Source organism: Pan troglodytes, chromosome 7, assembly GCF_028858775.2.
Source record: "Pan troglodytes isolate AG18354 chromosome 7, NHGRI_mPanTro3-v2.0_pri, whole genome shotgun sequence".
NCBI classification, from domain to species: domain Eukaryota; kingdom Metazoa; phylum Chordata; class Mammalia; order Primates; family Hominidae; genus Pan; species Pan troglodytes.
This window is the reverse complement of record NC_072405.2, coordinates 107,096,379-107,111,083: the sequence shown is the minus strand read 5'-3', so window position 1 is coordinate 107,111,083 and position 14,705 is coordinate 107,096,379. Positions and strand designations below refer to the sequence as shown.

Below are 14,705 nucleotides of genomic sequence, written 5' to 3'. Positions count from 1 at the left end.
AGTCATCCTTCCATTACTCCACATCAGTGATTCTCAACTTGGGGTGGCTTTTGTCCCTCAAGGGACATTTGGCAATGTCTGGAGACATTTCTGATGCTCGAGACTGCAGGAGGTGTGGTGTGGGGTAGGAAGTGACATTAGTGGTTAGTGGCCAAGAATGTTGCTAAACACCCCACAATGCACGGGACAGCCCCCTACAACAAAGAATTATCTGATCCAAAGAGCCAACAGAGATGATGTTGAGAAATCCTGCCCCACACTGAAAAAAGAAAGTGAAGTGTTCAGTTAACAAACTAGAGTTTTCATTTCAATGTTCCCCACTAGCCTTCACAGTACTGTACCATATTTAAAATAATACTGGCATATAAAACTGAATTTGTTCTTTGAATGCATGAAAATAACTGCTGTAAGAAAAAGGCATGTTAAAAAGAATTCACTGCATCAAGGCCTTATCAAAATGGGTTTGAATATCATCAACCGCCAACCACTCCAAAATCCCAAACACTTTCCTTTCCATACAATAACTTCAGAATAATTCATGAATATATTAACATTTTAAAAATATTGCCTTTACTAAGCAAACCTCAAAATAAGACCTAGGAAATTGCTGGGGATCAAAAGAAATGGGCCAGCCCCAAGAGTCAACATTAGAGAATCCATTACTGGTGAGAGAGTCCAGTTTAGGATCAGTTTGTCCTCTGGTCAGGTCAATTCAAGCACAACCTTCCTTCGGTGTTTATTTGTTCATTTGTTTGTGGAAAATCATGAAAGCATCATAAATTAAAACTGGAAAAAGACTAAGGGGGCTAAAGTCAGAGCAGGTCCACCCTGCACTGGGTGCTACACAGAGATGCCCACAAGACAGCCCTCACTTTCCAAGAAAGCAGCTCGCTCTCAGGAGTCTCCTCTCACCAGTGTCCTCAACAGGTTAATGTACTATGGTTACGTAAGATGTTATCACTGATCACGTTAGCCTGGTCAAAGCATACATTGGAACTTTCTGCACTATTTTTACAATAGCTGTGAGTCTAAAATTATTTCTAAAAAATTTATTTTACAATATAATATGATTAGTAGTGCATCTATTTTGGCTTTTTCTGTTGCCCTCTGATAAAGATGGACCTGAGTAGCTGATTGGTGAAGGGGTGTGAAAAGAGGCACAGGGGAACAAGGTGTCATAAAGAGTCATTAACACCCCAGAAGTGATGCATTCATCAGATCCTCTTCCAAAGTGACAAGGAGCTAAAAAGAAATGACCCAAGGAGGACTTAGAGGGAGGATACATAAAATCAATGGATCAAGCACAGGCGACTTTCCCAGGTGAAACTCCTTCAGGGGTGCTCTAAGGAAACTCTGAGACGACAAAGGACAGTAGATATGAGAACTCTTTGTGCTTAGGGAAAAGATGTCAGGAGAAAAAGCATGAGAGAAAGGTACAATTTCTCCTATAAAAATGACTTGGTAAGGATGGAACTGCCTATATCCTGAATCAATGTATAGCCCTCAAATTTAGACACCATTCAACTAAGGCATGCCCAGGCATAATGGAATCTCTTAGAGGTTAAAAGAAATGGGAGTCCAGAAATCTAGAGTTATGTTCCAGATGTGTTTGTACCACATATTTGCTGTGTCCCCTTGGACAAGTTCTCCTTGGTCAATTTTCCTAATCTGAAAGTCATAGAGTTTGTACTAAATCTCTAGGATCCCTACTCTCTGTCTCTGCCTCTAAGACTATTTTAATTGTTAGGATAACCTCTATAGAGTTAACAAAAAATAAAACCTATTCACAGATGGTAAGAAGTTTCCTCTGAATTTTCAAATGCAAAGTAGTTCCTTGATAAGTGGGGGTAGAAATAATATTGCTATTTTAGTACCATGAAGTATCAGCTCAGAAATCAAAAAGCGCTCATTTTCACCTACTCGGATTTATTCTCAACCATAGATGGGTCTTAAATATACCATGATTTCCCAGGGATAAAGCTGTCTTGAGAGAATGCAGTTCTGAGGCTAATGTCAGAGCTTCCAGAGGACTGCTTTAGCCCCAGTGAAGTGCACTCATGCACACTGTCCAAGATCTTCTGGGTCCTGCACAACATGCCCAAATCACAGAAGAGTACAGTTTCTGAGGAAGTCAGAGTGGAGAGAGAATTCTGGGCTTAGAGGAGCCAGAATGTGCCACCATCGGTTTTTTGGAAAGAGGGTAGATTTTAGGTATATACTACCCCTATTCTGCTATTTTCACAAAGTGAAACCCAATAAAGTATTTTCATTATTGGCTTTTTTTTTTTTTCCTGTTGAGATGGAGTCCCACTGTGTTGCCCAGGCTGGAGTGCAGCGGTGCGATCTCCGCCTCCCAGGTTCATGCCATTCTTCTGCCTCAGCCTCTCCAGTAGCTGGGACTACAGGCGCCCGCCACCACACCCGGCTAACTTTTTTTTGTATTTTTTAGTAGAGATGGGGTTTCACCGTGTTAGCCAGGATGGTCTCCATCTCCTGACCTAGTTATCTGCCCGCCTCGGCCTCCCTGAGATTACAGGCGTGAGCCACCGCACCTGGCCTATTGGCATCTTTTTAAAGCCTGTGGTTAATTCAGTCCAGGCTTATGGATGAATTATGCAACAGGGTTTTGAAATGTACTAATACTTTATCAATCACATATACACTTTTCTAAAGCTGATATTTACCACATTTTGCCCATGGGTTTTGGGCCAAAATGGAAGGATTATTTACATGCTAACTGCTTTACTTTTATTAAGGTTCTCTGCATGGTTGATGAGATGTAAGGAACTATACTGGGTGTTATTACTGAACAATATCTATTAGCCACTGCCTAGTGTTAGTCCATGCAATGTTTTGCATATGTCACCCGAAAGTTCATGTGTTGAGAACTTAATCCCCAATGCAACATTGCTGGAAGGTGGGGCCTAATATGAGGTAATTAAATCATGAGGGTTCTGCCCTCAGGAATGGATTAATATGATTATCACAGGAATGGGTTAATTATCTCAAAAATGAGTTTGTTATAAAAAGGAGTTTGGTCCCCTCTTGCTCTCTTGCTCTCACCATTTCTTGCCCTTCCACCTTCTGCCATGGGATGATGCAGCATGAAGTTCCTTAGTTCCTTGCAAATTGCTGGTGCCATGCTCTTGAACTTCCCTGTCTCCAGAACTCTGATCTAATTTCTGTTCATTATAAATTACCCATTCTAGGATATTCTTCAATAGCAGCATAAAACAGACTAAGATACCCACTTTCCTCCCCTCTGCCTACCTTCAAGTCTCCAAAGATATTTGCATTATTCTGCAGGCAGAATAATGATAGTTTCAACAGACCTTCTCCTTTTATAGAGATAATTTCCACTGCAGCTAATTTTATAAGTTATTTAGCACCACTATTCTTTAGTATGCTATGGAGCAAAGTAGCAAGGGTGTGTCAGGCAGAAGTTAGTCAACCTAAATTATAAAAACCAACTTTTAGGTTACTGTTAGCATTACTGATAACTTAAAAATGAATGATTTTAGGAAAGTCTGCTAGACTTTGGAACTGAACTCCTTCCCTGGCCTACGAAAGATCAGTTCTCAGTTGACCTTGAATCTCCACCAGACATTGCCTTTCACCATCATACATTTCCTTTTCCCCTTTCTTCATTCTCATTTTCTGTTCATTTATGAATGGTACCATATAATTTCTTCTTACTATAACTGCCTGTTATCTAACCCTGACTCCCCTCTCTCTTTGTCTTTTTTTCTCTGTCTTCTGCTCACCTCTGATTACTCACCTCAGCATTTATCTTCATCACAACCTTTATCTTATAAGAAATAGGAGACAGGGATCTGAAAGCAGGGAATCACCATGTTGAGATCAAATGTTTTAAAATAAGTTTGAGCCACATTGCAAAGAAGTATGGAAAAGACCAGAAGAAAAAAAATCGGGGGGAAATAGTGAGGGCCTGAATTAAGGCAGTAGTAGCAGTAAAGGCAAGGTAGGAACAGAATTTTTTTTTAATATGCTGAAAATAGACTGAATAGGATGTGATACCTGACTGTAGGACAGTGATAAAGGAGAGGGAATGAAAATTAACTTGAAGTTTTATAACTTTGCTGTTAGATAAATATGGTTCATTTAATAGAAACAAGAAACAAAGACAAAAAATCAGGTACGAGGGAGCCAATATGTTCATATTTGGATATGTTGCACTACATTCAGGGATGAGGTTCAATGTGCCAATGAACAATTGGTATGCTAAAAGGGCAGTAAAACTTCCAGATTTAAAGAGGATCAAAATTAGTAACATCCTCCAACCATTTTTTTTTTTACTTACTCCTTCCTTTTACCAAAATAAAACATGTGTTGAGAAGCCACTGCATGCCAAGTTCCTGAAATAACCATTAGGGCAGGAAAAAGGAAAAGAAAGGAAATAGAGTGAACAGAGTGCCTGCTCTCAGGGCATTTGCAAGTTCTGCTAGGAGATGACACCATAACAGTCGCATGAAGTGTTGGGATGAGGGGAATGTTACCAAAGCAGTCTTCATGGAAGAAGCGACATTTATTGGGGATAAGGCCATTCTTTTTCAGGCCCATTAGTCAACTTAACACCTGCAGAGGGACTTCATGCTTCTTGCTTGCCTTCATAGTCTGTATGTCCCCTGTGGTTCCAGGCCAGCTAGAATGCAGATTCCCTCCACAAAAGTCAACCACAGACTTGACTTTACTGTCCTCATTTTCATTTTTTTCTGTGAAAGTAATGCTGTTACTTCTTTGTGGAAGAAGTTTTGTTAAACTTCTACCTTTTACATCTTGGTAACAAAGTATTTATGATCAACTCTTGGAATTCTAGGCAACATCCTAAATCTCATGATTGCCCTGAAATTGTCCATCTACCTTCTGGGAGAAGGTGCTACCCCGACAAAATACAGAATGAAGCATCTTGACAGAGAGAAGGGTACTTAAATTTAGGCCAGTCCAGCAATTCCACTCCAAGATATTTACTCAGAAGAAAGGAAAACATTAAGTCCACAGAAAGACTAGTACAAGAATGTTCACAAAAGCTTTATACACAATAATCAAAAACTAGAAACCACCCGCATATCCATCAATTGCTGATGGATAAACGAATTGTCATATATCTGTACAATGAAATATTACTCAGGGATATAAAGGAAGAAACAACTGAATTAACAACATGGATAAATCTCAAAAGCATTATGCTGAGTGAAATAAGCCTGACAGAAAATGACTACAAATTATATTATTTCACTTATATATGAAATAATAATTTAAAAAACAACTATAGCTCTAGAAAGGAGATCACTGGCTGCCAGGGCAGGGTGGTAGAGTCGGAGATGGACTACAAAGGAACTCAAGGGAAACTTTGGGTGGTGGAAATATTATATATTATAATTGTGGTAGTGGTTACATTATACATTTTCCAAACTCATCAAATTGTACATTAGATTGGCTGATTTATTTTATATAAGTTATACCTCAATTCAGCTGATTTTAAAAAATAAAAGAATGAGTCAGGCTGAGCTGACAAATAGGCCCAAGCTCTCCTAGCCAGAAGATGTTAATGGCCCTCATGAAGCTGTCAGAGCCAGCACTATCTCAGCCCTCTGGCTCTCAAGAACTCCTCTGCCTAAATACTTCAGCCTCAGATTCTGAGACTCCCTAGCTGCTACAGACTAAGGATCCCAATAACTCACTCTCACCCTGCCACCCACCTGCCCACAACCTTAGGCCAGCTCACCCAGCCTGCTCGACCAAACAGCGATAGTATTATAATCCTAAACCCTTCAAGCCCTGGGCTAGCTACCTGATGATGACATAACTTTACCCTGGAACTACTGACCGGGGAAAATACCTGGGAAGGATTACACTTTAAGGCATCTGACTATTTAACATCTGAAATATAGACTCTTGGCTCTTCTGTTGTTATCAGTTTCTTAAAGGGACAAGGGGCTGGGCTTGTCTGTTTGAAACCACAGTTTCTCTACAGCTGTCTGACTCCCTGTGATTCTACTGAGTTCTTGTTTTCCATCATCCCTGTGGCAAAAGCCATGGTTGATGCCCAGGTCCTTGAAGCAGATCATTTTAGAAGAGGGAAAAGAGTCCTGAGCTGAAAATGAATCTTTACTGCAGTACAGCCCTCAAGTCTGGGAGAAGTCCTGAGTCCTGAGTCTCCCAGTCCTTAGTCTGGGAGAAGTCATGTGCATAAGACTTGTTTCTCCATCACCAAACGCCATCACTCTTCACCCTTTCCTTCATCCCACTGATGCTGTCAAATAAAATACAAGTCTGAAATTTCTAAATAACATTTTTAAGTTCCATTTCTAGAATTTCAATAACAAATGTATGAGATTTGCACCAGAAACCTTATAAAAAGTGTTTATTGCACACTTGATGCCATACAAAGGAAACTTACATTCAGTGAGCTGTGATGTGCCAAACACTCGACAAAGCTATTTGATGTGCCTTACCTAATCTAGTCCTCACAATAATTCTGTTAATTACTTGCATACTATCCCTTTATTTGCAGATAAATTCATAAACTCTGGAAACTGCACATAAACTGTGGTTTAAAGCTTGGTTTAATATTCACAAGATCCTGGGTTTAAATTCCTTCTTAGCTGCCTACTTAGCTGTGTGGACCTTGGGTAATTGAGTTTCCTTCTAGGTTTGTTTTCTCACCTATAAAATGAAGAAACTTCATATGATTTAGATCTGTGTCCCTGCCCAAATCTCATGTGGAATTGTAATTCCGAATGTTGGAGGTGAGGCCTGGTGAGACGTGATTGGATTATACAGGCGGTTTCTCATGAATTATTTAGCACCATCCCCTTGGTGCTGTTCTTGTGTTAGTGAGTTCTCATGAGATCTGGTTGTTTAAAAGTGTGTGGCATCTCCCCTCCCCTTTGCTCCTGCTCCTGCCATGTAAGACACCTCACTCCCCCTTTGCCTTCTGCCATGATTGAAAGCTGTCTGAAGCCTTCCCAGAAGCAGATGCCGCCATGCTTCCTGTACAGCCTGCAGAACTGTGAACCAATTAAACCTCTTTTCTTATAAATTACCCAGTCTTAGGTATTTCTTTATAGCAATGTGAGAATGGACTAATACAGAAAATATATGCAAATTCACTAAGCTTTGAAAGGATTAAATAAGATAATTAACACAATAAGTATTAACTATTGGTTTTATCTCAAATGCCAGGCTAGCTTCAAATGGAATAAATACAACACATGTGGACAAATACCACTCTCAATTGTTCCGAGGTTGAATTTCCACACCACGAATACCATTCTGTCCTTCAATTACTCCTGCCCTTCTTCAGTCAATGTGCTAAAATTTTTATTTTTTATTTTTTAAACTTTAGATTCAGGGGGTATATGGACATATTGAGTGAGGCTAAAGTTTTGGCTTCAGTTGAACCCGTCACCCAAAGAGTAATGTAGTACCCAACAGGTAGTTTTTTTAAACCTTGCTTCCCTCTCTCCCTCCCCGATTTTGGAGCCCCCATTGCCTATTCTTCCAGTATTTATGTACACATGTACCCAATGATTAGCTCCCACTTGTAAGTGAGAACATGCTTTTTGTTTTTGTTTCTGTATTAATTCACTTAGGATAATGGCCTTCAGTTGTGCCCATCTTGTTGCAAAGGACATGATTTCATTCTTTTCTATGGCTGGGTAGTATTCCATGGTCTATCTATCTATCTATCTATGACCATATATTTGTTTTTTATCCAGCCCACCATTGATGGGCACCTAGGTTGATTCCATGTCTTTGCTATTGTGAATAGTGCTGCAATAAACATGTGAGTGCAGGTATCATTTTAGTAGAACAATTTACTTTCCTTTGGTTACAATACACAGTAGTGAGATGGCTGGGTCAAACGCTAATTCTGTTTTCAGTTATTTGAGAAATCTCCAAACTGCTTTTCACAGGGGTTGAAGTAATTTACAGTCCCTCCAACAACATATAAGTGTTCCTTTTTCTCCACAACCTCACCAACATCTATTATTCTTTGACTTTTTAGTAATACCCATTCTGACTGGTGTGAGATGGTAAACATGGTAAAATTTTGATGAGAAAAAATATATATAAAGCTTCTGCCTTCAATGAATCTATGAGGACCATCTAGGTGGTTTCACGTTCTCTCTTTCCCAAACTATCTCTAATAACTCAAACTAGACCAGGAAACTGTATTCTTAGGCCAGCCTTCTCCTTCACTCACCTGTTCTGGATATTTGCTCCCAGTGATCTCTGCTACAGTGTTGAAGGAATCAGTATCTGGGTAGGTCTTTGCCCCCATCTTTAGCTGAATGACAATTTTGATCCCATGAGAAGCCATTCTTGACATCATTTCTGCATCTTCCACCGTAATACAGGCTGTTGGAATCTTGGGCACGCCATCCTGGTATTCCTGAATACCTGTGTGAGGACTTGAGAGAAGAAGCCACCAGGTTACCTTGAAAGTGGAAATAGACCAAAAGACTTTTTTGAAAACACCTGTATATTGATATTTAACTTCCACTTATCTTTGTTTGCATCTGGGAAACAGGAAATGTGGGAAGTATTGATTTACTTGCTTTTGACATGAATGTAATTTTTATTTTTTGTTAAGAATAAATTAGAAACTTCAATTTAATAATCATCATATGTAAATTATTCGATAATTTGGATATCCTTCAAAGTTGCAAATTGACACAAACTCTGAAGGACATTAATAGTGCCTTCATGATCAAAAGGTACACACATCTGTACAAGGAGACAAGGGAACTCTGAAGTTTGTCAAGGCTGCAGACCAGAAGATCCACATGTCTGGAATAAAACTGGCCCAGATACATGTAGTTCTGTGGTTACTGCCTGCCAGTGGGCCTACTCTCTTCCCACCCAAACACAGAGGTCTAAATCTATAACTCCACATTGGTGGTAGAACACCACGCAGGAAAAGTGTAGAACAATGTCTGGGAATATATTCGTATTCTCATAAAGAAAAGTTGCTGAATAAATCCAGGCCTTTAATTTTACTGCCACAAGAGAAAAAAAAAACTATTATACTTTTGGCACTAAAGGAGAAATACCATCCCAACTGGTCAGATATTTTCCTGTTAATTTCTAGATGCTTCTTATATTCATAGAAACACTTATAATTGAAGCCTATATTAATCTGTTGATTCAACCTCTGTATCTACTAATGGAGCTTATCAAAGTCATTTTCTAAAATTGCCCTTTCAAACTGTTCCTTTTCACCCCTGAGGTGTGGCTCCTAACCCTCCCACACCACAGTGCTCTCAGGACCAAACTGTCACAGCTTCCAAGTGCATGCCACAGTCTATTCCTATCTTCTGTTAAAGCATAGGCTAAAAACTTCACTTTTGAAAATTAGTTTTTTCTTTTCATATTTCTATATTTGTTTCAGCTTGTCTCATATTTACAGAACAGCCTTCCTCCTCCTTTTACCCACAACACATTTCTCTCCAACAGATGATAGCTTGGTGCTTATCTCCTATAGAAGCAGCTCCAGTCTCCACATGCACAAACACAATGATGCATTCTTATCTCTAACTACATTCTTGGTGTGACTGTATTGTTGTAACCATATTTCAGGTGACTATTTACTTAGAGAAACTGCAATGTAGAATTGTTTAAAAACAGAAGGTCTGGAACAAGACTGCTTGGGTTCAAATCTGGGCTTATTGCTAACTGGCCCAGGGCAAGTTACCCACATCTTTGTTTCAGGGGTGTCTTCTATAAATGGAAGTGATAATAATACCATTTCATAGAGTTATTTTGCAGAAATAATTAATTATACAACTAACTCACTTACCCTCAAACACATTAATCACTCAATGCATTTTAAATATTTATTTTATTAACTTGCTTATTCAATTATCCCTGCAGAGACTGTCTAATCTCAAGTGATTAGTACCATCTGAGTATACCCTCTATGAACATTTCTAAAAAGTAGACTGCAAGCCGGGCATGGTGGCTCATGCCTGTAGTCCCAGCACATTGGAAGGCTGAGGCAGGTGGATCATGAGGTCAAGATATCAAGACCATCCTGGCCAACATGGGGAAACCCCATCTCTACTAAAAATACAGAAAAATTAGCCAGGTGTGGTGGCGCATGCCTGTAATCCCCAGAGATTACAGGTATAGCGAGGAAGGAGAATCACTTGAACCCGGGAGGTGGAGCTTGCAGTGAGCCGAGATCATGCCACTGCACTCCAGCCTGGGCGACAGAGCGAGACTCCGTCTCAAAAAAAAAAAAAAAGAAAAGAAAAGGTGGACTGCAAATTTTATTATTCATCAAAAGGAGTACACAGACTTATCTTCCAAACCCAGAACTTGGAATACAGAGACCCTGAGTCTAAATCCCTGGGATGCATATAATCTATTCCAAATTCTGGTTCAGGTTCTGGGGTCACTTAACCTAGGTCGGATCCCAGCTCCAGCATTCTTTGCAACTAAGATTACCTCTTTGTTTCTAAATTTCCACATTTGTAAAGTGGAGAATAATGTTAGCATTGACCTCATAATATTGCTATGAAAAATAAAAGAGATAGTATACATAAAGGATTTAAGACAGTGTTTGGCACATAGTAATTACTTAGTAAACATTAGTTGTTATTGCTTCTTTGGTGTTAATTTTTCCCACTGAGCTAGTGGAGTGATTAATGACCAAAAATTACCTTGCAACATGTAGGAAGACAATCTAAATATTTATTATTCATATTACCTTACGTGATGTCTGGGATTCAACAAACTCTCCTTGTTCTTAGGCTCTTACCCAAGAGAAGGTCAGTATAACACTTCTTAACAGGCTCTTTTAAGTAGTGTTTCTAGACAGATTTGTACTTATAGGTTACTGGTAAGATTTCTTAAAGTGGGGACAGTGAGCCGGGCATGCACCCATGGCTCAGCTGAGGAGACGGCACTGAAAGGCATCTTCTAATTTTAATTTAAGATATAAAAACCTTTGAATTTGTTTCTGCAACTAAGCATGTCTTCCAATGGTGGAGCATCTATCATTGTTTTATAGAAGGAGGCAAAATGAAGACTCAGTTTTATTTAAAATCCTCTACTTTCACTGTAGTAAAATTATTGTAAAGGGACCAATCAGCACAAACACCACCGTCCTGTCCCCATTTACAAGCCCCTTCTGCAATTTATAAAAGCAAAGGGTAAACTACCAAGGAAGCCATAACTAATCTAAATAAGATTTAAAGATTAATAACAATCCTGTATAAATTCTTACAAAAAATAGAAGAGGAGGGAACCCTTCTCAACTCATTCTACAAGGCCACCATTACTGTCATCAAAACCAGACAAAGGCATCACAACACAAGAAAAGAAAACTACAGACCAAAAATCCCTTATAAATATAAATGCAAAACATCCTTAACAAAATACCAGCAAAGAGAACCAGCAACATATAAAAAGGATTATATACCACAAACAAACGGGATTTATCCCAGGAATACAAAGTTGATTTAACATCCAAAAATCAATCGATGTAATATACTATTTTAATATAATAAAGGACAACGCCACATGATTATCCCAGCAGATGCTGAAAAAGTATTTCACAAAATCTAGCACTTTTTAATGATAAAATCACTAATCAAACTAATGAAAGAGAACTTCCTCAATCTGATAAAAAGCATCTACAAATATCCCACAGCTAACATCATATGTAATGGGAAAAGAATGAATGCTTTTCCCCTGAGATCAGAAATAAGCCAAGGATGTTTGTCTCCCCACTCCTATTAAACATTTTACTGGAGATTCTAACCAGAGGAATCAAATAAGAATAAAAAAATTTTTTTAATTCCATATTGGAAAAGAAGAAGTAAAAGTATCTCTTTTCACAGATGACATGATCTTTTTTTTTGAGTAAGTTAATGTTTTTAATAAAATCTTATTCTAACTAATTCTTTAGTTTTATATTAATGTATTTTTAATATCAAAGCCAAATTTCTAGAAAGAGTGACATGATCTTACATATAGAAAATCCTAAGGAACACACACACACACAAAACGATTAGAACTAATTAAGAAGTTCATCAAGGTTATCAGATAAAAGATCAGCATACAAAAATCAATTGTGCAGCCACAATGAACGATGCAAAAGCAAAACAATAGCAAAGAGTAATCTGAAAATTAAATTAACTAAGCAATCCATGTAATTCATAATAAAAACAATAAAATAGAACAAATAAATTTAACCAACATGTGAGACCTGTACACTGAAAACTATAACATATTGTTAAAATAAATTAAAGATCTAAATAAATGGAAAGATGTTCATGTCTATAAAGTAGAATACTTAATATTGTTAACATGGCAATGTCCCCCAAGTTGATTTATGGATTTAATGCAATCCATATCAAAATTCCAGCTGCTTTTTTTAAAAAAAGAAATTGACAAGCTGATTATAAAATTCATATGGAAATCATTCAAAATAAAACAAGTTAGAATTTTAAAAAAAGAACAAAGTTGGAGAACTCATACTTCCATATTTAAAAACTTATCATAAAACTATAGTAACCAAGATAGCATGGTACTGGTATAAGGATAGATATATAAACCAATAGAGTAGAATTGAGAGTCCAGAAATAAACCCTTCTAGGAATGGCCAATTCATTTTCAACAAAGATACCCAGACAGTTCAACAAGAATAGAACAGTTTTTTCAACAAATGGTTCTAGGCAAACCAGACATCCACATGCAAAAGAATAAAGTTACATTCTTAAATCATGCCATAGACAAAATAATTTCAAAATGAATCATAGCCTTACATGTAATAGCTAAAACTACAAAACTTCATGACTTTGGGAAAGGAAATTGTTTCTTAGAGACAACACCAAAATCACAAGCAACAAAATAAAAAATAGATAAATGGAACCATCAAAATGTTAAACTTTTGTGCTTTAGAGGACATCATCAAAAAGTAAAAAGGCAACCCACAGAATGGGAGAAAACTTTTACAAATCATATATCTGATAAGGCACTTGTATCTAAAATATATAAAGATTTTTAACAATTCAATAATTTTAAAATCTAATTATGAAAATGGGAAAATAATTTGAATAGACATTTCTCCAAAGAAGATATATAAATGGACTATAATTACATGAAAAGATGCTGAACATGATTAGCCATAAAGGAAATGCAAATCAAAACCTCAATGAGATGTCACTTTCCACCTAGTAGGATGGCTATTACCAAAAAGAGATAAAAACAAGCATTGGGGAGGATGTGGAGAAATTTGAATCCTTGTACATTGCATGTGAAATGGCATAGTTACTCTGGAAAACAATTTGACAGTTCTTCAAGAAGTTAAACATGTACTTATCACATGGCCCAGCAATTCTACTCCTTGGTATATATTATAACGAAATGAAAATATATGCCCACATGAAGAAAAATTACACACAAATATTCATAGCAGCATTATTTTTAATAGTCAAAAGGTAGAAACAACCTTAATACCTATCAAATGATAAATGTGTAAACAAAATGCAGTATAGCCATATGATGAAATTACTCAGCAATACAAAATGACATTTGGTACATGCTACAACATGGATGAACCTTGAAAACATTATTCTAAGTGAAAGAAGCTAGTCAAAAAAGACCATATATTGCAAGATTCCATTTGTATGAAATGTCCAGAACAGGCAGATCTAGATAGAATGTAAATTCAATAAAGTAAATTTTAGGTTTTAGATAGAAAGTAAATTTTAGGTTGCCCAGGACTGGCAGGGGAGAGTGGAAAGTTAATAGGTACGAGGTTTCTTTTTGGGATGATGAAATGTCCTAAAATTAGTTGTGGTGGTTGCACAACTCTGTGAATATACTAAAAACCATAGAGTTGTGCAAGTTAAAGGAGTATATTTTATTGTGTCTGAATTATATCCCAAATAGAACTTCTATTATAAAAATCAAAATAAGAATCCTAAGGTTCCAATTTTCCTTTAAGGAGAGAATCCTAGTATCTATCTCATTAAAAATTTATACTTCCATGGACTTGGCTTATGAGATGTGTAAAAGCAAAGCCTGCTGGTGTTTGTGCTTGCAAGATAGTACACCCAAAATATAAAATGAACATGAACAAATGTAAGTCTTAATCAGTTTTTCAAATTTCATCAAATTTCTTGTGTATCTTATGAAACGTGACATCATTTGAAGCCAGCTGAATATTTTCCTTTGATCTACATAAAATAAATGCAGTGCTTAAATAAATAAGTTTGAAATTTCCCACCTGATTATCACACATCAATCAAACTCCCTTCATGTCAGGCAGTTCTGACTAGCTTCTTATAAAAGATACCAAGCACTTTATGTTTCTGAGCATTTCAAAATTTGCAAAGCTCAAATCAATCCTTGAAAGTGAGTGTCAGCTTATAGGTTAAATATCCAACAAGAGGACAATTATATATCTCAATGAAGAATATGTAAGTCTGTGCAGGGGCATATAACACATTGACTAAGATAAAAATTATTCACAAATAGTTTAAAGGCTTGGAATGTTTCCTATAAAAAGGTCTGGAGGTGGGAATTGTAAAGATTGTGAGCTTTTGAAGGTATAGTCTTTTGTTTCCATAGAGTTTTTTTTAAGCTTCTAATTAAAAGAGCACTTATTTTGCTTATTAGAAAAGCTTATTTGATTTAAAAATCAACTTTAAAATAACTCTTGGAAA

At 37.1% G+C, this 14,705-nt stretch overlaps 1 protein-coding gene across 5 annotated transcripts in view; it reads right to left on the bottom strand.

Annotated features, from left to right (window-relative positions):
• CPQ (carboxypeptidase Q) overlaps positions 1-14,705 on the bottom strand; it is a 619,593-nt gene that overhangs the window by 371,163 nt on the left and 233,725 nt on the right. For all 5 annotated transcript variants that reach the window (XR_008536792.2, XM_063816441.1, XM_054656909.2 and 2 more), the window contains one exon: positions 8,231-8,438. Coding sequence is in view for 4 of the 5 variants with exons in the window: in XM_063816441.1 (XP_063672511.1) it covers positions 8,231-8,438 (208 nt within the window). In the remaining variant the exon portion in view is untranslated. The remainder of the gene's footprint in view (positions 1-8,230; positions 8,439-14,705) is intronic.